Here is a 27,395-nt window from a genome sequence, read left to right as displayed (position 1 = left end):
TCTTTTTTTTCTATTCTATTTCATTATTTTTTGTTCATTTCTATTTTATTATATTCTATTCTTTTTAAAATTCAAATATCAGAACATGGCTATATTCTATTCTTTTCTGTTCTATTCTTTTCATTTATAGTTTATTCTTACCTATCCCTTTAAATTACCCTGTTCTATTCTATTTCATTATTTAATGTTCAATTCTATTCTATTCTTTTTAAAATGCAAATTTCAGAAGATGTCTCTATTGTGTCCTATTCTATGCCTTTATTTTCTATTTTATTTTTTTCTATTCTATTCTGTTCTATTTTACTATATTCTTTTCAAAATTCACATTTTAGAAGATGGCTATATTCTATTCTTTTCTGTTCTATTCTATTGTTTTCTATTCTTTTAGTTTCTATTTTTTTCCTATCCTATTCTATTCCTTTTTTTCTATTCTATTTCATTCTTTTCTAATCTATGTTTTACGATATTCTTTTCTGTTCAAATCTATTTTATTCTATTCTATTCTTTTTGAAATTTGAATTTCCGAAGATGGCTATATTCTTTCTATTCAAATTATTAAATTTTTTTCTCTGTTGTGTTCTATTCTATTCCTTTATTTTCTATTCTATTTTATTGTATTCTTTTATTTTTCTGTTCTATTCTGTTCTGTTGTACTCTGTTCTTTTCACAATTCAAATTTAATAAGTTGGCTATATTCTATTTTATTCTTTTCTGTTCTATTCTATTCTTTTATTTTCTGTTCTATTCTTTCCAATCCTATTATATTCCTTTTTTTTATATTGAATTTCATTCTATTCTGTTCTGTTTTATGGTATTCTTTTCTGTTCTGTTCGATTCTGTTTTATTTTATTCTATTCTTTTCTATTCTATGCCTTTATATTCTATTCTATTTTGTTCTATTTTATTTTTTATCCTATTCTATACCTTTTTTTCTATTCTATTTGATTATTTTCTTTTCTGTTCTATCCTATTATATTCTTTTTGAAATTTGAATTTCAGAAGACGGCTGTATTCTTCCTATTAAATTTTTTTCTCTATTCTATTTTATTATATTCTTTTAATATTCCATTCTATTGTATTCTGTTTTATACTTTTTTTTCTAAATTTGTTTTTCGTAAGACAGTTATATTCTTTCTATTTTATTTTATTCTGTTCTATTTTTTCTATTCTATTGAATTCTTTTTTATGCTATTATTTTATTTTCTGTTCTATTATTTTCCAATCTATTCTATTCTCTTATAGTCTAATTTGGATTCCGGAATACAGCTATACTAATTCTATTCTATTCTTTTCTGTTTTATTCTTTTCTATTCTATTTTTTCTCTGTTGCTCTTTTCTATTCTATTCTTTTCAAAATTCGGATTTCAGAAGACGGCTATATTCTTTTCTATTCTATTCTTTTCTATTCTATTCTTTTCTATTCTATTCAAATATATTCTATTTCTTCTCTGTTGTATTCTTTTCTATTCTATTCTTTTCTAAATTGGAATTTTGGAAGATGGCTATATTCCAACACTATTACACACAGTCTTTGAAGGAAATCGGCAATATGTTTATATTTTGAATTTGTTTTCATATTCGATTTAATTTATGAATTTGATTCAAATTTCGGACAAAATTAATTTACTTAATTTATTTAAATTCATTACTATTGTAATTTGGAAATTTGTATACATCCAAATCTCCGAATGACAAAAATTTTGTCCGAATTTTGATTTGTAACGAAAAAAACGCACGTCTACTCCTAACCGCACTTCACACATCACATGGAAGCGAGCCCAGCAACTGCAACAAGGGCCGGTTCACACCATAGAAATGCAGTCCAGATGTGTTCCGTGTGCATTTCCACATGTGCATTTTTGATGCGTTTTTTGAACGTGCTCCGGTGCGTTTTAGATACTTTCCGGTTCAGTTTTCACCCCCTCTCTCTTTTTCTTCAATTTAAATAGGGACATGTTCATCCCAGTGCGTTTTTTATGCATTTTTTTGATGCGTTCCGGTTTATTTTTCCCCCCCTCTCATTTTCTTCAATTTAAATATGGACATGTTCATCCCAGTGCGTTTTGGTGCATTTTATTATGCGTTTTTTGACGCGTTCTGGTGAGTTTTTGATACTTTCCGGTTCAGTTTTCCCCCCTCTCTCTTTATCTTCAATTTAAATAGGGACACGTTAATTCCAGTGTGTTTTTGGTGCGTTTTTATGCGATCCAATTCTACACATCGCACTGCGTTTTGTGGACCGCTTTCAGGGTGTTGTTAACCACTTCAAGTCCGGACACTTTCCCCCCTTCCAGTCCGGACGCTTTCCCCCCCCCTTCCAGTCCGGACGCTTTCCCCCCCCTTCCAGTCCGGACACTTTCGCCCCCCCCTTCCAGTCCGGACACTTTCCCCCTCTTCCAGTCCGGACACTTTCCCCCCTTCCAATCTGAACACTTTCCCCCCTTCCAGTCCAGGCCAAATTTCATCTTTCAGCGCTATCACACTTTGAATGACAATTGCGCGGTCATGCAACACTGTACCCATATGAATTTTTTAGCATTTTTTGAGACAGATAACGTTTTATTTTGGTGGTATTTATTCACCGCTGGGATTTTAATTTTTTTTTTTGCTATATAAATGAAAAAGTCCAAACATTTTGAAAAAAAGTGTTTTTCTTATAAAATTTTGCAAATAAATAATCGTTCTTCATAAATCTTGCCCAAAATTTATTCCGTTATCTTTTTAGTAAAAAAAAAAATACAACCCAAATTAGTTTATAACCAAAATTATAATTTTTCTAACTTTTTTTTTTACATTTTTATTTTATTTTATATTATTATGTGTGTGGTTTTTTTTTTTACACTGATTGCTTTTACACCCATAAAGGCTGTAAAAGCAATCATTTCTCCTTCTCTCTGGCTGCATTCTTGCAGCCATTGAGAACTACTGTGTGAACTGTGATTGGTCACAGCTTGTCACATGGTACAAGGCTGTTGTGAATGGCCCTGTACCATGAGATCTCTGATCATTCACAGATTTCACACGTAGTAAGCAATGATGGCAGAAGTGACATCTTGCTTACTACTGTTCATGTGATCACTGATTGGCCAATCAGTGATCACATGATAGGGACCTCGCACAGAGGTCCCGTGCAGCAATCGGTGTTTGCGGTGCCGCACGCTCCCAGGGAGCATGCATAGTCCAAAATGGTGGCCGCCATTTATGAACAGCAACCCGCTCCTGCATTGCCACCATCCGGGCGTTTATATACGTGGGCCGGACGGGAAGCGGTTAACTTAACATACTGCAGCGGTTCACATGAATAGGGTGCGATTTTGATGCGGTGCGGAATTCGCACTGAAAACACTGCGAATTCCGCATCACATCAGTCTGAACCCGGGATAAAAGATAATAAACATTTTTTTTTTACTTGTCATGAAAAATGTATTTTACACAAAGCAGAGAAGTACACAATCAATCAGCGAGGACGGTATGTCTGCTGTACAGTTGTCCTTTTATTCGGCTCGTCACAATCGTGTTTGTAGTTGTCATTGTCACAATCAGCGGTCATACAGAATGCATAAAACAAGAACTGCTAACCAATTCGTTCACTGAAATCTCCTACCTACCTCATCACACCCTTTAGGGTCACCCACAACTCTGTCTCCGCCTGTCAGGACCCGGATCTGAACCTGCAACCTCTGCTGTGCCTGGCAGTATCTCTTATTGCTGAGCCGACTGAGATACTGGACAACTCCTTGGACCTTGTTTCTGGTGAACCTTGAACCTCCTCCTCCAAACTTCCTATTTTAGCCATTCCTTTGCACATCTTGTTGGCTAAATTATTGTGCCCTCTCCAGCCAATATCCTGTCACTCCTCCTGCTATCCGTATCTTCGCTAACGCTCATTACCGACCTTTGGCTTGTTCGTTGACTATGCTTCTGCTTGATCCCAACCTGCTATGCTGTATCTGCTACTAGACCCCAACTTGCTCACCTCCTGGTAGGGTGACCCTGAGGACCGTTACCTGGTGCTAACACACCGTAAAAACTCTCCACCATCAGGAGCTCTGGTGAATACGGGTTAGTGCTTAGACCAGGGGCGGACTGACAACTCATGGGGCCCCCGGCAATAGGGGATCATGGGGCCCCTGTGTCCTTGCCCAAACTCAAAAAAGCCTATGAAAAAGGTACCAGGAGCATCTCATGGGGACCCCTACTGACCCCGGGCCCTCGGGCAGTGCCCGAGTTTCCAAATAGTCAGTCTGCCCCTGGCTTAGACCCTGCACCTCTGGTGAGCCTGTGTCATCCGCCAGGGCGACCTTCCTGTATAGTTTGGTTGGTGGGAACCTCTCTACTGTTATAGCTATTGGTCTCCAAGCCTGGGGTACGTGACACCTCTGCTTCTCTATATCTTTCTGTTGAGGTTCCCCAAGGCTCTGTTCTTGGTCTCCATCTATTCTCTCTCTGCACCTCTTCCCTGGACCAGTTCATAGCCTCCCATGGCTTTCAATACCATCACTATACTAATGACACTCAAATCTATCGCTCTGCTCCTCAACTTACCCCTTCAATTTCCTCACACATCACTATCTCTGCCAACCTCTCCATTGGCTTCCACTCACCCAACGTATAGAATTCAGAACACTAACCACGGCATACAAAACCATCCACAACCCTACCTCAAGCTACATCACCAACCTCTTCTCATCTCACCAATCTCATCTCAGCTACATCACCAACCTCATCTCATCTCAGCTACATCACCAACCTCATCTCATCTCAGCTACATCACCAACTTCTTCTCATCTCACCAATCTCATCTCAGCTACATCACCAACCTCATCTCATCTCAGCTACATCACCAACTTCTTCTCATCTCACCAATCTCATCTCAGCTACATCACCAACCTCATCTCATCTCAGCTACATCACCAACCTCATCTCATCTCAGCTACATCACCAACTTCTTCTCATCTCACCAATCTCATCTCAGTTACATCACCAACCTCATCTCATCTCAGCTACATCACCAACTTCTTCTCATCTCACCAATCTCATCTCAGCTACATCACCAACCTCATCTCATCTCAGCTACATCACCAACCTCATCTCATCTCAGCTACATCACCAACCTCATCTCACCAATCTCATCTCAGCTACATCACCAACCTCATCTCACCAACCTCTTCTCATCTCATCTCAGCTACATCAGCAACCACATCGCATCTCACCAACCTCATCTCATCTCAACTACATCACCAACCTCATCTCATCTCACCAACCTCTTCTCATTTCATCTCAGCTACATCAGCAACCACATCTCATCTCACCAACCTCATCTCATCTCAGCTACATCACTAACCTCCTCTCATCTCACCAACCTCCTCTCATCTCACCAACCTCCTCTCATCTCACCAACCTCTTCTCATCTCAGCTACATTACCAACCTCATCTCATCTCACCAACCTCATCTCATCCCAGCTACATCACCAAGCTCATCTCATCTCACCAACCTCATCTCACCAACCTCTTCTCATCTCATCTCAGCTACATCAGCAACCACATCTCATCTCACCAACCTCATCTCATCTCAACTACATCACCAATCTCATCTCATCTCACCAACCTCATCTCATCAAAGCTACATCACCAACCTCATCTCATCTCACCAACCTCATCTCATCTCACCAACCTAATCTCAGCTACATCACCAACCTCATCTCATCTCACCAACCTCATCTCATCTCACCAACCTAATCTCAGCTACATCACCAACCTCATCTCATCTCACCAACCTCATCTTATCTCAGCTACATTAGCAACCTCATCTCATCTCACGAACCTTATCTCATCTCATCTCAGCTACATCTCCAACCTCATCTCATCTCACCAACCTCATCTCATCTCAGCTACATCACCAACCTCATTTCATCTCACCAATCTCATCTCATATCATCTACATTACCAACCTCATCTCATCTCGCTAACCTCATCTCAGCTACATCATCAACCTCATCTCACCTCATCTCAGCTACATCACCAACCTAAGCTACATCACCGACCTCATCTCATCTCATCTCTTAGATTGTAAGCTCCAAGGAGCAGGGCCTACCCCTCTTGTATTGAACTGTATTGTTGCTGCATTGTCTCCCATTATATTGTAAAGCGCTGAGCAAACTGTTGGCGCCATATAAATCCAATCTCATCTCATCTCACCAACCTCATCTCATCTCTTTTAAACCCCTGATGTCTCATTAAAGAGAACCCGTCACCAAAAAAAAATTAGAGGAAATTTTTTAACTCTTTCTCATGAAAAAAAAAGTCATACCGAAGCACAACTTGTACCAAGTACCATGCTATTTGGACGTGTCCCGAGATCAAACGTTTTTGGCACTCAGTAGTGCTCTAGCAGACTTGGTAAACTACCTCCACCCTTAACCCCCGAATGGACCCGTTTTGGTTTAATCAATATCCAAGGTATCAAATTATCGAGAGGCTTCAAACAACATTCTATTGTTATGACCTTTGTGGCACAGAATGCTTTATCTTCATCAGTGGATTTACCTGGACCCCCCTCCCCCCACCAGTTCTCTGTTCATGGCTACATTATCTTATGTTTTCCGCATGGAATGGCTGGAGACCTCCTTAAGTAAGGACTACTGGTCCAAATCCTTTAATTGAAACTTTCCCTTAGTACAATGTTTCCAATACATCCAGTGGTACCAAACTATTAACCCCCCCTCCCCCCCCCACTTAACCCATAATATGTTTTCTAATCTATTGACTGAGGACTCCCCAATTTTCTTCTACCGGTTGCCGTCCGTCCAAGTACTTCTTACCGTTCACCCCGGACCCAGTGCTGCTATCTCCTCACCAAGCTGTACATTGTTATCTTGTTTTATTGCCCAAATGTTGAGGCCTCTCTTAATTTCCATTGGATTCTCGCATTAAAAATAATTTTTAAAAAGTCACACTAAAGCACTGAAAACCCCCCAACCCCATAAAGATGTATGTAGGAACGTAGATACACGCGTCGGGAGGGCCTGCGCAAAAAAAAAGTCGATTGAGCTACATGTGTTACATATTGTTGCGCACACTGGAGTGAGTGATAATTATTGGCCCGATATTCAAGGTTAACTCTAAACTGATGACCCGTAGGGGCCCCTAAAGCGTAGCTTTGGAAAATATAGGGTAGTGAAGTTTGTTGCAATTTTAAGGCTTGACTTGTTGGGTATCTATTCACTCGGTGCAACCTCATCCTTTATATTTTACTTATATTATATCTTATATTTACATACACTCAGGGGCGGACTGACCATTTGGAAACTCGGGCACTGCCCGAGGGCTTGGGGTTAGTTGGGGGCCCCATGAGATGCCCCTGGTACCTTTTTCATAGGCTTTTTTGAGTTTGGGCAAGGACACAGGGGCCCCATGATCCCCTATTGCCCGGGGGCCCCATGAGTTGTCAGTCCGCCCCTGCATACACTATATTGCCCCAAGTATTGGGCCGCCGGCCTTCCCACGCACATGACCTATAATGGCCTCCCAGCCTTAGTCCGTAGGGTTCAATATTGAGTTGGCCCCGCCCTTTCCACGCACATGACCTATAATGGCCTCCCAGTCTTAGTCCGTAGGGTTCAATATTGAGTTGGCCCCGCCCTTTCCGCGCGCATGACCTATAATGGCCTCCCAGTCTTAGTCAGTAGGGTTCAATATTGAGTTGGCCCCGCCCTTTCCACGCACATGACCTATAATGACCCCCCAGTCTTAGTCCGTAGGGTTCAATATTGAGTTGGCCCCGCCCTTTCCACGCACATGACCTATAATGGCCTCCCAGTCTTAGGCCGTAGGGTTCAATATTGAGTTGGCCCCGCCCTTTCCACGCACATGACCTATAATGGCCTCCCAGTCTTAGTCCGTAGGGTTCAATATTGAGTTGGCCCCGCCCTTTCCACGCACATGAGCTATAATGGCCTCCCAGTCTTAGTCCGTAGGGTTCAATATTGAGTTGGCCCCGCCCTTTGCAGCTATAACAGCTTCAACTCTTCTGGGAAGGCCGTCCACAAGGTTTAGGAGGGAAGGTGCAGAATTTGCAGCGGATTTCGCACCGCATCAGAATCACACCCCGTTCACGCGAACCACTGCGGGTGTGTATGTTAGAAACACCCCAAAAGCGGTCTGCAAAACGCGTTGCGATGTGCAGAATCGGATCTCATAGGTGTGAATAGCCATGCGATCCGATTCTAGTGTGGACCCAAAAAAAGGGTCCTGCATGTTTTTGGTGCGGTGCGATTAGAGTCATACAGAGTGTACAGCTCCGATCGCACCGCACACAGATCACGTGATCTGCTCAGTAATGCAGTGCGGTTCCGGTGCGCATCACATGCGATATACCGCACCGCATGTATGTGAGCCCAGGCTTACATTGAAGTCGCACGATTTCAAAGACGGGGACGTGCCGATTTGAGGGGCGATTTGCATAGAAATCAGACGCAGATGTCTATGCAAATCGCAGGAAAAGTAGCGCATGGACTACTTTGGATATCGGTGCAGATCCGACCAAGTCAGAACCGCACTGATATGATCGCTCTGATTGCGGACAATCGGGTGAGACTTGGCAAGTCGCAGAGCATGTAAATCGCATGCCAAGTCGCACCCGATGTGACCGGGGTGTTAAGGACAACTCTTACCAAAGGCGCAGTTGTCCTTCAAAAACAAACCTTCCTTATGCAGGCCATACATGGTTTGAATTCCAAACGATTTGAAAATTGAAAGTGTTGTTCGCTCGGTAATCCGATGGTTGCCATCAATGATTTTGAAAATCGGCCAACCATTTTTCACAAATTTTCCAACATGCCTGATCACTGAAGAGGGGAGGAACCATGAAAATCAGCCGGTGCCATTGACCCCACTGACAGAGCGAAAAGCAGCCGAAAAATCGGTCAAATTTTGACTCGCATATCGCCGGCCTTCATGGTTTGAATTCCGAATGATTTTTTTGTCTGAAAATCAAAATTGTCGTTCGCTCGGTAATCCGATGGTGCCATCGATGATTACAGAGTGGTGCAAAAACGAAAAACGCAATGCAGAAAAACATTTGTGTTTTAAATCTGCCTAGCAACAAGAAACATGTAAAAAAAAATTTCGAAAATCGGCCGACCGAGTCATAAATTTCACCCCATATAACAGATGACACTTCTGTTCCTTCCAGGTCACGGCTCATGGCACATATTATATTCGAAAAAACGATCGTACGATTTGACCGTCATTGAGTCGAAAATTGGTTGTTTTTCACAAATTATCCAACATGCCCGATCACCGAAAAGGGGAGGAACCATGAAAATCAGCCGGTGCCACTGACCCAACTAACAGAGCGAAAATCAGCTGATTTTTGACCCATGTATGGCTGGCCTTGATGTGACCATCCTCTAATATTTGCAGCTTCTCATCGAACAAAAGACTAATGCAGGCCATGGACGGGTCCAAAATAGGCCAATTTCCGCACCGTTAGTGGGTTAATTGGTCGGCCATTTTTTCGGGGTTTTGGCACTTTTTTTTTAATCGGTAAAGTTGGAAAAAAAATTGGTCAATTTTCCCAGCAATGATGGGCAAATCGGCTGATCGTTTTACCGATAAAAAATCTGCGCATGAGCCGTGACCTGGAAAAAGAAGAAGAAGAAAAAGAAAAGAAGAAAAAGAAGAGGAAAAAGAAAAGAAGAAGAAGAGGAAAAAGAAAAGAAGAAGAAGAGGAATAAGAAAAGAAGAAGAAGAGGAAAAAGAAAAGAAGAAGAGGAAGAGGAAAAAGAAGAAGAGGAAAAAGAAAAGAAGAAGAAGAAGAGGAAAAAGAAAAGAAGAAGTAGAAGAGGAAAAAGAAGAAGAGGAAAAAGAAGAAAAAGAAGAGAAGAAGAGGAAAAAGAAGAAAAAGAAGAGAAGAAGAAGAAGAGGAAAAAGAAGAAGAAAAGAAGAAGAAGAGGAACAAGAAGAAGAGGAAAAAGAGAAGTAAAGAAGAAGTAGAAGAAAAAGAAGAAGAGGAAAAAGAAAAGAAGAAGTAGAAGAGGAAAAAGAAAAGAAGAAAAAGAAGCAGAAGTAGAAGAAAAAGAAAAGAGGAAAAAGAAAAGAAGAAGAAGAAGAAGAGAAAAAAGAAGAAGAAGAGGAAAAAGAAGAAGAAGTAGAAGAGGAAAAAGAAGAAGAAGTAGAAGAGGAAAAAGAAGAAGAAGAAGAAGAAAAAGAAGAAGTAAAAGGAGAAGTAGAAGAAAAGAAGAAGAAAAAGAAGAAGAAAAAGAAGAAAAAGAAGAAGAAAAAGAAGAAAAAGCAAAAGAAGAAGAAAAAGAAGAAGAAGGAGGAGAAGGAGAAGAAAAGAATTCCAGTCCGCTATTATATTTTACATGAAAAGTCTTGAGGTTGCAACAATGTATCTATTTGTATCCAAATATAAACATCTATATCTGAAATGGATACATTGTTGCAACCACAATACTTTTCATGTAAAATATAATAGCGGAGCTCTCTGCAGGGACAGAAGTCATTAAATGCCGGCCGTAGACGGGACGAAAATTGGCCGATTTTTTTTACCGTTGGTGGTAACGTCGGACGATCGAACGACTGATTTTTCATTTTTTTTTATATGGCCTACATAAACAACTAGAAATTTTCCTTAAAGAATTTGAAGTTGAACTCTTCGCAGCGCGCCTTGATGACTTTGGCCAGCACCGGGGACCCGCAGAAGAACACTTGCACCTTTCCTTTCTTCTCCCGCTCAATCTTCTGGAACACCTGAAACCAAGAATACAAATTGTGAATTGATTTTCGACATTCTCTGTAAGTCGACCCGGAAAAATTCGTCTGTGGCTGAGGGCCTTGCCTTGTTCCAGTCTGGCCGCCCCGGCTGAGTCCGAGTCCTCAGGCCTGTGATGGAGTCTTTTTCTTCCTTTTTGGCCAGAAGGTCCAGAGCCATCTGCAGCCCGATGGCCTTCATGTCGTTCTTGCTGAGGGCGGAGGTCATGTACATGTGCATCTCCAGGAGTCGGCCTGCCATACAGAAACGCATTGCTCAGCAAATTCAGAACGATCGTATTGGAGTCAGATTTAGCTGTTTCCCTATTTGCAATTTTTGCGCTTTTTAAAAGGGGCGGGGACTTTTTTGAACGCAAAAAAGTAGCTTTTTTGGTTCTATAGACTTCAATGGAAATGCTGCAGAAAATCATGTTGTGCGTTTATGCTGCATTTTAAATCTGCCTAGCAACAAGAAAAAAAAGCAAATCGCATCAAAAACAGGTGGAAAACGCACGTGCAAAAACACAAAAGCATGTATTGCATTTTTGATGCGTTTTGCATTTTAACTCTGCCAAGCAACAAGAAAAAAAATTGAAAAAAAAAAAGCAAAAATGCATCAAAAACATTTTAAATCTGCCTAGCAACAAGAGAAAAAAAACGCATAAAAAACGTAGGTGCAAAAAAACGCAAAACACAATGCAGAAACGGTTCAAACGCAACCTGCATAGGTGTGATGCTAGCCTTAGACCAACGGTTCCCAACCTCAAATTTCCTTCACCCCGGGTTCACACCCAAGTGTTTTCCACTGCGTTTTGCAGAAACGCACAGCAGTCCATTTGATTTCCTATGGAACACGTTCACATCTCCGCGTTTTCACCCGGTGCGGTTTTTTGGGAAGGGTCAGGGACTTATTTGAAAGCAAAAAGTTGCGTTTTGGGTTCTATAGACTTCAATGGAAACGCTGCAGAAAAGCATGTATTGCGTTTCTGCTGCATTTTAAATCTGCCTAGCAACAAGAAAAAAAACAAACCGCATCAAAAATGTGTCAAAAACACAGGTGCAAAAAAGCCAAGCAAAACGCTCAAACACAAACGTCATAGGTGTGAACCCGGCCTTACACCCCGGTCACATTGGGTGCGACTTGGCATGCGATTTGTATGCCATGCGACTTACAAATGGGCACCCTATTGTCCGCTATCAGAGCCGTCATATCGGCGCGGTTCCAATTTGGTCAAAGTCGCACTGATTTCTAAAGTAGTCCATGCGCTACTTTTGGTGCGATTTGCGTAGACGTCTGTGTCAGATGTGTTGCAAATCGCACCTGAAATCGCGCGTCACCCGATTTTGGAATCATGTGACTTCACTGTAAGTCGCACGATTTCAAGATTGGCTTTGATGTGACCGGGGGCCTATTCGGCATCTTCCCGGCTGGGTAAATGCTCTGACCACCTGATACCAAGCGGCGTACAGCTTCTTTTTTTCTTTTCTTCAAACATTTTTCTGTGGGGCCCCTTACACCTTCTGGGGGCCCGGGGGAAATTGAACGGTCTTTTCGGCAGCACAAATGTATTTCCCGGCCGGGTCTCCTGAGCCCGCTATGTGAGCGATCGGCGACTGACAGCGACCCTGGAATCCATGATTAGGATATGTGAGAGCGAGAGTCGTCATTAATCACTGACAGTTTCCCGCACAACGCACGCCTCTGACTGCGCACTGCGCGCTCCGGGAGCGCATAGACAGGAAACGCGGCGTTCCGCAATCATCACAGGGAAAGGAGTGTTAAGGCTTCTGCAGAGAGGAGAAGATTGCCGACAAATCGCATCTCTGCCTCCACCATAGAGTGTTACTGAACCCGCAACTGGAAAATCAGTCTGTAGATGCAGTAAAGCATGCTGGTTATACTCACTGTGGAACCTAAGGGGTTAATCCTCTGCATGGTGTAAAAAAGGCTGATTGATCCTGTCTTCTCTGATCCTCCCCTTCTTTTACTGTCCCCAATCCATCTGCTGATAGTACAGAGCTCTAGGAATCACTCTGTACATGCTCAGTTTGGTGTGTATTGCTATAATTTTTTTTTTTATTATTTGGGAGAGTGCATGTGATCAGCACAGTCCAGACAGAGGGTCAGGGGTCCTGCAGCCTCATAGGACAATCAGAGGAGACTGATAACTCCTCTTACAAGATTAACCAGTGCTCTGCCGGAAACTGATAGAAGTCACAAGACTGCTCTATACTGCTGATGGGAAAAGGTATTTAGCAGTTTATATTTACAAAAATAATTAAATTTCCATGTTCTGTGTACTGTGAGAGACCAGATATAGTGAATGCGGGGTCCGGGGAGAGCGGATATAGTGAATGCGGGGTCCGGGGAGAGCGGATATACTGAATGCGGGGTCCGGGGAGAGCGGATATACTGAATGCGGGGTCCGGGGAGAGCGGATATAGTGAATGCGGGGTCCGGGGAGAGCGGATATAGTGAATGTAGGGTTCGGAGAGAGCGGATTTAGCGAATGCGGGGTCCGGGGAGAGGGGATATAGTGAATGCGGGGTCCGGGGAGAGCGGATATAGTGAATGCGGGGTCCGGGGAGAGCGGATATAGTGAATGCGGGGTCCGGGGAGAGCGGATATAGTGAATGCGGGGTCCGGGGAGAGCGGATATACTGAATGCGGGGTCCGGGGAGAGCGGATATAGTGAATGCGGGGTCCGGGGAGAGCGGATATAGTGAATGTGGGGTTCGGAGAGAGCGGATTTAGAGAATGCGGGGTCCGGGGAGAGCGGATATACTGAATGCGGGGTCCGGGGAGAGCGGATATAGTGAATGCGGGGTCCGGGGAGGGCGGATATAGTGAATGTGGGGTTCGGAGAGAGCGGATTTAGAGAATGCGGGGTCCGGGGAGAGCGGATATAGTGAATGCGGGGTCCGGGGAGAACGGATATAGTGAATGCGGGGTCCGGGGAGAGCGGATATAGTGAATGCGGGATCCGGGGAGAGCAGATATAGTGAATGCGGGGTCCGGGGAGAGCGGATATAGTGAATGCGGGGTCCGGGGAGAGCGGATATAGTGAATGCGGGGTCCGGGGAGAGCGGATATAGTAAATGCGGGGTCCAGGGAGAGCGAATATAGTGAATGTGAGGCCCGGGAAGAGCGAGTATAGTGAATGCGGGGTCCGGGGAGAGCGGATATAGTGAATGCGGGGTCCGGGGAGAGCGAATATAGTGAATGTGGGGTCCGGGGAGAGCGGATATAGTGAATGCGGGGTCCAGGGAGAGCGAATATAGTGAATGCGGGGTCCGGGGAGAGCGGATATAGTGAATGCGGGGTCCGGGGAGAGCGTATATAGTGAATGCGGGGTCCGGGGAGAGCGGATATAGTGAATACGGGGTCCGGGGAGAGCGTATATAGTGAATGCGGGGTCCGGGGAGAGCGGATATAGTGAATGTGGGGTCCGGGGAGAGTGGATATAGTGAATGCGGGGTCTGGGGAGAGCGGATATAGTGAATGCGGGGTCTGGGGAGAGCGGATATAGTGAATGCGGGGTCCGGGGAGAGCGGATATAGTGAATGCGGGGTCCGGGGAGAGCGTATATAGTGAATGCGGGGTCTGGGGAGAGCGGATATAGTGAATGCGGGGTCCGGGGAAAGCGGATATAGTGAATGCGGGGTCCGGGGAGAGCGGATATAGTGAATGCAGGGTCTGGGGAGAGCGGATATAGTGAATGCGGGGTCCGGGGAGAGCGGATATAGTGAATGCGGGGTCCGGGGAGAGCGGATATAGTGACCATTGAACCTCTCTTGCAGCTGCAGCACCCCCCCCCCCTTATCTCTGCCTCCCCCTCTTCCCATCTCAGCAGTCGGCAGCAGAGAGGAGGACAGAACTCCTCCACCAGATCCTACATGGTGCTGCAGATAGACTTGTCTCTGATCCCCCCTGTCTCAGCAGTTAGTAACAGAGATGGTGGCAGAACTCCTCCTGCAGATCCTGCTCCTCTCTGTTCAGCCGCAGCATCCCCCCCTCATCTCCCCCTCCCCTGGTCTCAGCATTCAGCAGACTTTTTGCAGCTGACTCCAGCCCTCCTCTGGTCCTCCTCCAGACTCCGCACTTTCTGCTTCCCAGCTTTTTTCCAAGCAGCAGCACAAGGTAAGTCTTGGTTCACACCTAGGCAGGTTGCGTTTGAGCCGTTTCTGCATTGCGTTTTTGCACTTGAAATTTTGATTCTTTTTTTTTCTTCTTGTTGCTAGGCAGATTTAAAATGCATAGCACACCAATAATGCATCAAAAGCACAATACATGCTTTTCTTCAGCGTTTCCATCGAAGCTTATAGTTTGTGTTTGAGCCGTTTCTGCATCGCGTTTTGCATTTTTTGCATTTGAGTTTTTGACGTGTTTTTGATGCGTTTCGCGTTTTTTTTCCTTGTTGCTAGGGGGATTTAAAATGCAAAAACACTGCAAAAATGCAGCAAAAACATACTACATGCTTTTCTGCAGCATCTACATTGAAATCTATAGAACCAAAAATTCAACTTTTTGCGTTGACAAAAGTCCCCGACCCTCTCCAAAAAAACGCACCGGGTGAAAACGCAGAGATGTGAAACCTGTCCCATAGCAAATCATGTTACATGGACTGCTGTGCGTTTCTGCAAAACAGAAAAAGTGTGAACCCCCTGGTATGGGGGGGGGGGTGCACTGTGATGTAAGGGAGGGTGGAAGACGCTTGACATCTGATGTAAGGAGAGGGGGGGTTTAGCCGCGTTTACGCACATCAAGCTGCTCCACCCTGGCCCAGGGGCCCCTGTGCAAGGTGAAGGGAATCCTAAAAACATGACCTGTTGGAGGTACCGGAGGGGCGAGGTTGGGAGTAGATATGTGCAGAACGGAAAAATGAGTTTCATTTCACTTCGGGTTATGTGACTTTTGTTCCTAATTTCATTGTGTTATTCATTTTCAGAATTCGTTTGGTTTCATTCCGTTTATTCATTTTCAAACGAATTTCAAATTTTTGGAACAATTAGAGTTCGAATCAGTCAAAAATTGATCGACTGATCCGAATTGTATTTGAAGAATAGCTAGGTGTTAAGGAGTGGGCTTGGAAGCCAGCCGCCGCGTCCTTAACAACGACTCCTCAGCCGTCTGTAGATAAGAAATACTATTGGCGGTAAAAAATCCTTAAAAAAAAAGAACTCTGCTACTAACGAAGGCTTCCGCTGTCTGATGGGGCACTATTCCTCCCACTGACACCAATGATGGGGCACTATTCCTCCCACTGACACCAAGGATGGGGCACTATTCCTCCCACTGACACCAATGATGGGGCACTATTCCTCCCACTGACACCAAGGATGGGGCACTATTCCTCCCACTGACACCAATGATGGGGCACTATTCCTCCCACTGACACCAAGGATGGGGCACTATTCCTCTCACTGACACCAATGATGGGGCACTATTCCTCCCACTGACACCAATGATGGGGCACTATTCCTGCCACTGACACCAATGATGGGGCACTATTCCTCCCACTGACACCAATGATGGGGCACTATTCCTCCCACTGACACCAATGATGGGGCACTATTCCTCCCACTGACACCAATGATGGAGCACTATTCCTCCCACTGATACCAATGATGGGGCACTATTCCTCCCACTGACACCAAGGATGGGGCACTATTCCTCCCACTGACACCAATGATGGGGCACTATTCCTCCCACTGACACCAATGATGGGGCACTATTCATCCCACTGACACCAATGATGGGGCACTATTCCTCCCACTGACACCAATGATGGGGCACTATTCATCCCACTGACACCAATGATGGGGCACTATTCCTCCCACTGACACCAATGATGGGGCACTATTCCTCCCACTGATACCAATGATGGGGCACTATTCATCCCACTGACACCAATGATGGGGCACTATTCCTCCCACTGATACCAATGATGGGGCACTATTCCTCCCACTGACACCAATGATGGGGCACTATTCCTCCCACTGACACCAATGATGGGGCATGATTCCTCCTACTGATACCAATGATGGGGCACTATTCCTCCTGCTGATACCAATGATGGGGCACTATTCCTCCCACTGACACCAATGATGGGGCACTATTCCTCCCACTGACACCAATGATGGGGCACTATTCCTCCCACTGATACCAATGATGGGGCACTATTCCTCCCACTGACACCAATGATGGGGCACTATTCCTCCCACTGATACCAATGATGGGGCACTATTCCTCCCACTGATACCAATGATGGGGCACTATTCCTCCCACTGACACCAATGATGGGGCACTATTCCTCCCACTGACACCAATGATGGGGCACTATTCCTCCCACTGACACCAATGATGGGGCACTATTCCTCCCACTGATACCAATGATGGGGCACTATTCCTCCCACTGATACCAATGATGGGGCACTATTCCTCCCACTGACACCAATGATGGGGCACTATTCCTTCCACTGACACCAATGATGGGGTACTATTCCTCCCACTGACACCAATGATGGGGCACTATTCCTCCCACTGACACCAATGATGGGGCACTATTCCTCCCACTGACACCAATGATGGGTCACTATTCCTCCCACTGACACCAATGATGGGGCACTATTCCTCCCACTGACACCAATGATGGGGCACTATTCCTCCCACTGACACCAATGATGGGTCACTATTCCTCCCACTGACACCAATGATGGGGCACTATTCCTCCCACTGACACCAATGATGGGGCACTATTCCTCCCACTGACACCAATGATGGGGCATGATTCCTCCTACTGATACCAATGATGGGGCACTATTCCTCCTGCTGATACCAATGATGGGGCACTATTCCTCCCACTGACACCAATGATGGGGCACTATTCCTCCCACTGACACCAATGATGGGGCACTATTCCTCCCACTGATACCAATGATGGGGCACTATTCCTCCCACTGATACCAATGATGGGGCACTATTCCTCCCACTGACACCAATGATGGGGCACTATTCCTCCCACTGACACCAATGATGGGGCACTATTCCTCCCACTGACACCAATGATGGGGCACTATTCCTCCCACTGACACCAATGATGGGGCACTATTCCTCCCACTGATACCAATGATGGGGCACTATTCCTCCCACTGACACCAATGATGGGGCACTATTCCTCCCACTGATACCAATGATGGGGCACTATTCCTTCCACTGACACCAATGATGGGGTACTATTCCTTCCACTGACACCAATGATGGGGCACTATTCCTCCCACTGACACCAATGATGGGGCACTATTCCTCCCACTGACACCAATGATGGGGCACTATTCCTCCCACTGACACCAATGATGGGACACTATTCCTCCCACTGACACCAATGATGGGGCACTATTCCTCCCACTGACACCAATGATGGGGCACTATTCCTCCCACTGATACCAATGATGGGGCACGATTCTTCCCACTGATACCAATGATGGGACACTATTCCTCCCACTGACACCAATGATGGGGCACTATTCCTCCCACTGACACCAATGATGGGGACTATTCCTCCCACTGACACCAATGATGGGGCACTATTCCTCCCACTGATACCAATGATGGGGCACTATTCCTCCCACTGACACCAATGATGGGGACTATTCCTCCCACTGACACCAATGATGGGGACTATTCCTCCCACGGATACAAATGATGGGGCACTATTCCTCCCCCTAACACCAAATACTCCTTCTTTACTCCCTCTGATGCCAGGACAATTTCTATTCCTGATGACCACAGTCCGGCCCCCCTAAAACATGAAGGACAGTAAATTGTCCCTTTGTTTAAAAGGTTTGGAGACCCCTGCTATAGACAATAGGTCAAAAAATGTATGTTCCCAGCACTCGCCTCCAACGGACTTTTCTCAAGCATTCCATAGACATTAAGGGATTGATTCACTAAAGCTGGTTCACTCAGAATCTGCTGCAGCTGTGCATGGGAGCCAATCAGCTTCTAACTTCAGTTTGTTCAATGAAGCTTTGACCATAAACCCTGGAAGCTGATTGGTTCCTAGGCAGAGCTGCACCGGATTTTGCACCCTCCAGTTATAGTAAACCAACTCCAATGTGCGTTGGCTGGCACTGGCGGCAGGCACCCCACACTGGCGGCAGGCACCCCACACTGGCGGCAGGCACCCCACACTGGCGGAAGGCACCCCACACTGGCGGAAGGCACCCCACACTGGCGGCAGGTACCCCACATTGACGGCAGATATCCCACACTGGCAGCAGGTACCCTACATTGACGGCCGGCACCCCACACTGGCGGCAGGTACCCCACACTGGGACCCTATTCCGGAGACCTTTCTGTATTGTCTATTGGAAACCCCGCATACCTTCCGGCTCCTCGTCGGCCTGCTCCATCTCCAGCTTGGTCAACAAACTGACAAACCACTCAAAAAACTTCTGGTCTCGGTTTATCCAGATAAAGTCCACCTGGAACATAATAAAATGGCGGAAGTTCAGTTATTACTTTAAAATCGTTTTGAAAAAAGGTGTGGGGGGGGGGGGTATACAGTCCCGTACGATCTATCAGTGTCTCATGTGCTGGATGGATGACAGGAGGGAGAGCCCAGAGAACACAACACAGCTCACCTCCTTCTGGCTCTTTCCTCCCCACATTTTTTCTAGGAAGTGTAATGTAGATTTTGGGAAGGGGGGTGGTATTTGCTAGAAGGAATGGGAGGAATATGTGCTAGTAGGGGAGAGAGGGAAAAGAGAGAGGGAAAAGAGAGAGAAGAGAGGAGAGAGGTTGAGAGAGGAAGAGAGATAGAGAGAGAGAAGAGAGAGAGAGAGGAGGGGGAGAGAAAAAGAGAGAGAGGGGGGAGGGGAGAGGGAGAGAGAGGGGGGGGAGAGGGAGAGAGAAGGGGGGGAGAGAGGGGGAGAGAGAGAGAGGGGGGGGGAGAGAGGGGGGGGAGAGAGAGGGGGGGAGAGAGAGGGGGGGAGGGGGGGAGAGGGGGGGGGGAGAGAGAGGGGGGAGGGGGGGAGAGAGGGGGGGAGAGAGGGGGGAGAGGGGGGGGGAGAGGGGGGGGGAGAGAGAGAGGGGGGAGAGAGAGGGGGGGAGAGAGGGAGGGGGAGAGAGAGGGGGGGAGAGAGGGGGGGAGAGGGGGGGGAGAGGGGGGGAGAGAGAGGAGGGGGGGAGAGGGAGGGAAGAGAGAGGGAGAGAGGGGGGAGAGAAGGGGGAGAGAGAGGTGGAGGAGAGAGAAATAGAGAGAGGGGGAAGAGAGGGGGGGAGAGAGAGGAAGAGAGGGGGGAGAGAGAGGGGGAGAGAGGGGGGGAGAGGGGGGAGGGAGGGAGAGAGAGGAGAGAGAGAGGGGGCAGAAAGAGGGAGGGAGAGAGATGGGGGAGAAAGAGGGAGGGAGGGAGATGGGGGAGAGAGAGGAAAAGACAGAGATAGAGGGAGGGAGAGGGGGGGAGAGGGGGGAGAGAGAGAAGGAAAGGGGGGGGGAGAGAGAGAGGGAAGAACAGAGATAGAGGGAGGGAGAGAGATAGAGGGAGGGAGAGAGATAGAGGGAGGGAGAGGGGGGAGAGAGAGAGAGCAGACAGCTGTCGGAAAGGTCTGTCCGTTCTGCTGTGAGTAAAGCCTTAAAGCCTCGCTCCGGGCAAAAAAAGTTTTGGGTGTGGGACTACATGGGTCAATTGCTCGTTTTTCCCTAGGGGATTGGAGAACGAAGATATACTTCCCTGATCCACCAATCCTTCCCGCACAAGACTGGTCCCTGCGGCTCCTAACTGAACCCCCCATTCCCACAGTCTAGTGGTCTTGTGCGGTGGACTGCTCCTGACGTCATCAATCCCATAGCCCTGCTCTGGCGCTGGATCCTCCAGCAGCGGATAAACAGGTACACCTTATGTAGGAGGAATTGTTTCATCTCTGTGTACTGGCCAGTCACTTCACTGGGGATATGGAGGGGTTTGCACCCACTTTAAATGACCATGTTTCATGCTGTATTTTGTGATCTGAAGCGCATCCCTCTGTAGTGTGTTCTTGCCTCATTCCAGAGCACTGAGTGTCATTTCTGTCTGCTGCCTCCTTCCTCTTCTATCAGCATGAGTCACTTCTAACAAGCTTTCCTGACACCAAGAGAAAAATGGTGACAGCGGAGGGAGCTCCAGCAGACTGACAGCCTCCTGTGTGGAGGAGGGGGTGTCTCTTCCCTCCAATCAGCTCTCAGAGCTCTCCTCACTGCAAAGTGTAACATAAGCTCCCTGCCCCCTTCTTTCCCACACTCTCATACAAGCTGTATAAAATTCAGCCTTTTGAACAGATGTAGAGACGAGGCAGATAAACAGGTACAACTTATGTAGGAGGATTTGTTTCACCTCTGTGGGTTTGCACCCACTTTCACTGACCATGTGGCATGCAGTATTTTGTGATCTGTAGCCGGTCCCCATTGTCCTCACCTTCCTGAGCGTCATCTCGCCGTCCTTCACAGCCTCACACCAGGAGTAGCTGCAATTCGGACAATTCTGTTTCTGCATTCGATACCTGAAGGACATACAAAAAAATTCCCAGATATTTCCTGTGCTGGATTTTTATTGGTTCCCGAAAAGAATGCCTCTACACACATACCGGACACTAAGGGGTGTATTTGCAAAAAAAATTTGCAAAACTGCCATACGAGTCGAGCAAAAATCAAATGTTCCCAAGCTATAGCTTCTGCAAGTCGAATGTGCGACTGCAGAAATACCACATGATGGTCACTAGATGGAGCTGAGGAGCACATGTGTTTTCTATGTCCGCGCCATCTAGTGGCCATGATGCGGTACTGACATTTATCTCCAGATCAGGAAGTGAGGGGAAATCTTTCAGTGGGGTCATCTGACTTCATTTGATTTCACATTCACTTCCTGATGTATCTCTGGGGACAGGAAGTGAATGAAGATCTCTAAAGGGACACAGGAAAAAAAAAATGGCATTCCTTACACGTGGCTATAAATACACATTAATGGACGTGACTAATACTGATGAAAATGAGCTAAATTTAGGGATGTAAAAAACAACAACTGCTGAGCTATTCATCCCGCAGAATTGTACGGACGATCCTTCTGTGCGAATGGTGCAAAATCAACGTATCCAAGGCCTTTTTGTCCACACAGGTCGGATGGCATTCATTCATGAGAATCAGGAAAATACCCCAGTGTGGCCACTAGATGGAGCTGATGATAAGAAATCCATATTTACTAGGATCTTCAGCTCCATCTAGTGGCCATAATGGGGTATTTTCCCGATTCACACTATATCAATGAACGAATAACAGCCGACCTGGAGAGCCTAATAAGATTCGATGTTGCGGTATTTGCAGAGAAAAGATGTACACGCGGTTTTACAGATGGAAAGCTCTGCTAATTTTTTTGATCAATACACTCCACGGAGTTGAAGCACATATATCTTAGGTATATTAGACGGGACACATTATTATAAATCCTGTATAATAATAATAAAAATAATAATAATAATAAAAAAGTTGTAATATTACTAATAATATTAATAATAGTAGTAGTAATATTATTTACCATTTTGTTATTATTACTATTATTATTATTATTATTTATCTTCGATTGTAAGCTCCCAGGATCAGGGCCCTCCTATCCCTCTTGTATTGATCTGTATTGTTGTTGTATTGTCTCTCTTTATTTTGTAAAGTGCTGAGCAAACTGTTGGCGCCATAAATCCTGTATAATAATAATAATATATAAATCCTGTATAATAATAATAATATAAATCCTGTATAATAATAATAACTAGACAATCTACAATTTCTGGGGAAATTGTGTAAAGTGTTCTTGCCGCAACCTTTACCAAATGATTGATGAAATGTAAGCAGGGCACATTGCAAGCCTGATAGTGAGAAATGCATTTCAGCTTGAATTTTGAAGCTCACAGTCCAGCCTCGTGAGTCATCTGCCTCTTGAGTGACCTTTGGTTGCTGCACCTGGAGAGGGCGGAGTAGGCTCACTGTGCTGAGACAGCTGGGTTGCTATGACAACTCACTCTGAGAGGAATGTCAGCATGACTGTTCTAAACAGGCTTTTTAAACTTGCCAAGTTCAATTGCGTGCTAAAATTAGTATTAATTAAATATTAAAGAAAAGAAACATAGTGTCTTATCCGGGATATCAATTATTTATTTTTATTTTTATTTTAATTTTTTTTTTATTTTAATATTAATTTTAATTTTTATTTTATTTTATTTTTAATTTTATTTTAATTTTAATTTAATTTTAATTTTATGTTAATTTTATTTTTATTTTAATTTTATGTTAATTTTAATTTTATGTTAATTTTAATTTTATGTTAATTTTAATTTTATTTTTATTTTATTTTATTTTTAATTTTATTTTTATTTTAATTTTAATTTTATTTTTATTTTATGTTATTTTAATTTTATTTTTATTTTAATTTTATGTTAATTTTATTTTTATTTAATTTTTTTTTTTTAATTTTAATTTTAATTTTATTTTTATTTTAATTTTTATTTTATTTTATTTTTAATTTTATTTTTATTTTAATTTAATTTTAATTTTATGTTAATTTTAATTTTATTTTTATTTTTATTTTAATTTTATTTTTATTTTAATTTTATGTTAATTTTAATTTTATGTTAATTTTAATTTTATTTTTATTTTATTTTTTTTTTTATTTTATTTTTATTTTTATTTTTATTTTAATTTTATTTTTATTTTTATTTTATGTTATTTTAATTTTATTTTTATTTTAATTTTATGTTAATTTTATTTTTATTTAATTTTTATTTTTATTTTTAATTTTATTTTAATTTTATTTTTTTTTTATTTTAATTTAATTTTTATTTTATTTTTATTTTTATCCAGACTGAATAATAATACCATCTCATTTATACAGAAGGAACTGTCATTCCCACTGCAAATATTTTTTATTTATTTTAATTTTAATTTTAATTTAATTTTTATTTTATTTTTCATTTTATTTTTATTTTAATTTTAATTTTTAATTTTATTTTTATTTTAATTTTATTTTATTTTTATCCAGACTGAATAATAACACCATCTCATTTATACAGAAGGAACTGTCATTCCCACTGCAAATATTTTTTATTTTTTATTTATATTTTTCATTCATAGTTTTTGTTTTTTCACATTGATAAATTAATTTATTTTATATATTTACACAAATCATATATTTAAGTAAAATTAATTGATGTAATTATTTGATTATCGGTGGTACACTTATGAATTCATTATATCACATAAGGTAGAATATATTGGAGCGCGGTACACTACTGGCATTCGTGAACATTTTTAGTGACAGCAGGGTTAGCTGAACGTTTTGATATAAGATATGTGTAGGTGGGCTTGATAATGACATAGTGATGGCAGTTTACAAATCATGTTCTGATTTTTCCTTTCACACTGCAGCTTTCTCACTCTAATGTGACTCAGCTGCCCCCTGAGTGACCTTTGCTTGCACCTGTTACCTCAGTCAGTCACAGGTGTGTGATGAGCTCTGCTCTAAACAGGCTATTTAAACTTGCCAAGTTCACTGGCGATTGCCATTTTCAAACGCTTGTAGTTTTAAAAGTATAAATGCTACCGTGAAAAGGTTTATACTGTGACAATCACAAGAAAAAGACCTAAATTTTGATGTATAGTATGTCTCTGAAAGATAAAAAATGAAGGCACAGTCGCAGTTTAAAAACGTCCCTTAAAATTTCTTGTGTCTAAAGTGGAGTTTCAATGAAAGTCAATGGGAGGGATGAGGTCCAAACAAATGGTCATATTCTGAAAACTATCAGGAGTATGTCCTAGCCGTGAACATTTTTAGTGACAGCAGGGTTAGCTGAACGTTTTGATATAAGATATGTGTAGGTGGGCTTGAAAATGGCAGAGTGATGGCAGTTTACAAATCATGTTCTGATTTTTCCTTTGCACACTCTAGCTGTGCTCTGCTGCCACTCTAGATGCACCATTCATTCCTATGGGAAAATTTTGCCGCAAAAACCGCGATATTTCTTGAACGATTCGGCGAAACGTTCCACAAAGTAATAGCAATCCGATCGGGAACAATCCGCACGTTTTGATATATTACTTGTCTTTGTAGTGTAAAAACTGTGGGAGGAGTTAGTGTGGCAAATTTGGCTATAATAATAAGAATAAGAACTAGACAATCTACAATTTCTGGGGAAATTGTGTAAAGTGTTCTTGCCGCAACCTTTACCAAATGATTGATGAAATGTAAGCAGTGCACATTGCAAGCCTGATAGTGAGAAATGCATTTCAGCTTGTATTTTGAAGCTCACAGTCCAGCCTCGTGAGTCATCTGCCTCTTGAGTGACCTTTGGTTGCTGCACCTGGAGAGGGCGGAGTAGGCTCACTGTGCTGAGACAGCTGGGTTGCTATGACAACTCACTCTGAGAGGAATGTCAGCATGCCTGTTCTAAACAGGCTTTTTAAACTTGCCAAGTTCAATTGCGTGCTAAAATTAGTATTAATTGAATATTAAAGAAAAGAAACATAGTGTCTTATCCGGGATATCAATTATTTATTTTTATTTTTATTTTAATTTTTTTTTTATTTTAATTTTAATTTAATTTTAATTTTATGTTAATTTTAATTTTATTTTTATTTTAATTTTATGTTAATTTTAATTTAATTTTTATTTTATTTTTATTTTTATCCAGACTGAATAATAATACCATCTCATTTATACAGAAGGAACTGTCATTCCCACTGCAAATATTTTTTATTTATTTTAATTTTAATTTAATTTTTATTTTATTTTATTTTTTATTTTATTTTTATTTTAATTTTAATTTTTAATTTTATTTTTATTTTAATTTTATTTTATTTTTTTATTTTAATTTTAATTTTATTTTATTTTTATCCAGACTGAATAATAACACCATCTCATTTATACAGAAGGAACTGTCATTCCCACTGCAAATATTTTTTATTTTTTATTTATATTTTTCATTCATAGTTTTTGTTTTTTCACATTGATAAATTATTTTATTTTATATATTTACACAAATCATATATTTAAGTATAATTAATTGATGTAATTATTTGATTATCGGTGGTACACTTATGAATTCATTATATCACATAAGGTAGAATATATTGGAGCGCGGTACACTACTGGCATTCGTGAACATTTTTAGTGACAGCAGGGTTAGCGGAACGTTTTGATATAAGATTTGTGTAGGTGGGCTTGAAAATGAAAGAGTGATGGCAGTTTACAAATCATGTTCTGATTTTTCTGATTTTTCCTTTGCACACTCTAGCTGTGCTGTGCTGCTCAATGCGTTCCTATGGGAAAATTTCGCCGCAAAAACCGCGATATTTCTTGAACGATTTGGCGAAACGTTCTACAAAGTAATAGCAATCCGATCGGGATCAATGCGCACGTTTTGATATATTACTTGTCTTTGTAGTGTAAAAACTGTGGGAGGAGTTAGCGTGGCAAATATGGCTATAATAAGAATAAGAATTAGATTTCAAATATGGCAGAGAAGAGCGGTTAAAAACAAACTGCTTCAAATTGCTTACTTCACTGGCGTCTTCACAATTTCTGTGGAAATTGTGTGGTGTTCTGGCCTCCACACAACTGGAGTGGGCAGGTTAGCTTTTGTCTCTCTGCTTCCTGCTCACACAGCTGGGTTCCTATGGCAACTCCCTCCACACCAAGGGCAGAGTCATGGTTATAAACAAACTGCTCCAAGTTGCTGACATCACTGGCGATTGCCATCTTCAAACGGTTGTAGATTTAAAAGTATAAATGCTACCGTGAAAAGGCTTATATTGTGACAATCACAAGAAACAGACCTAAATTTTGATATATAGTATGTCTCTGCAATATTAAAAATGAAGGCACAGTCGCAGTTTAAAAACGTCCCTTAAAATTTCTTGTGTCTAAAGTGGAGTTTCAATGAAAGTCAATGGGAGGAGTGAGGTGCAAACAAATGGTCATATTCTGAAAACTATCAGGAGTATGTCCTAGCCGTGAACATTTTTAGTGACAGCAGGGATAGCTGAACGTTTTGATATAAGATATGTGTAGGTGGGCTTGAAAATGACATAGTGATGGCAGTTTACAAATCATGTTCTGATTTTTCCTTTCACACTGCAGCTTTCTCACTCTAATGTGACTCAGCTGCCCCCTGAGTGACCTTTGCTTGCACCTGTTACCTCAGTCAGTCACAGGTGTGTGAGGAGCTGTGCTCTAAACAGGATGTTTAAACTTGCCAAATTCACTGGCGATTGCCATCTTCAAACGCTTGTAGTTTTAAAAGTATAAATGCTACCATGAAAAGGCTTATATTGTGACAATCACAAGAAACAGACCTAAATTTTGATGTATAGTATGTCTCTGAAAGATAACAAATGAAGGCACAGTCGCAGTTTAAAAACGTCCCTTAAAATGTCTGGTGTCTAGAGTGGAGTTTCAATGAAAGTCAATGGGAGGGATGAGGTCCAAACAAATGGTCATATTCTGAAAACTATCAGGAATATGGCTTAGCTGTGAACATTTTTAGTGACAGCAGGGTTAGCTGAACGTTTTGATATAAGATATGTGTAGGTGGGCTTGAAAATGAAAGAGTGATGGCAGTT

At 42.8% G+C, this 27,395-nt stretch overlaps 1 protein-coding gene across 1 annotated transcript in view; it reads right to left on the bottom strand.

The window, feature by feature from the left end:
• Positions 1 to 10,457: 10,457 nt before the first annotated feature.
• The window catches only part of NOX5 (NADPH oxidase 5), a 219,624-nt gene continuing 202,686 nt past the window's right edge, over positions 10,458 to 27,395 (bottom strand). The window contains exons 13-16 of the mRNA XM_089662068.1: positions 21,211 to 21,295; positions 19,143 to 19,242; positions 10,844 to 11,010; positions 10,458 to 10,755 (exon numbers count right to left, since the gene is read on the bottom strand). Coding sequence (XP_089518194.1) covers positions 10,624 to 10,755; positions 10,844 to 11,010; positions 19,143 to 19,242; positions 21,211 to 21,295 — 484 coding nt within the window. The 3' untranslated portion in view covers positions 10,458 to 10,623. The remainder of the gene's footprint in view (positions 10,756 to 10,843; positions 11,011 to 19,142; positions 19,243 to 21,210; positions 21,296 to 27,395) is intronic.

This window comes from Staurois parvus, unplaced genomic scaffold, assembly GCF_062004578.1.
Source record: "Staurois parvus isolate SC_StPar_1 unplaced genomic scaffold, SC_StPar_1.0 ptg001422l, whole genome shotgun sequence".
NCBI classification, from domain to species: Eukaryota; Metazoa; Chordata; class Amphibia; order Anura; family Ranidae; genus Staurois; species Staurois parvus.
The sequence above is the reverse complement of the archived record's forward strand: the minus strand, read 5'-3'. Positions and strand labels throughout refer to the sequence as shown.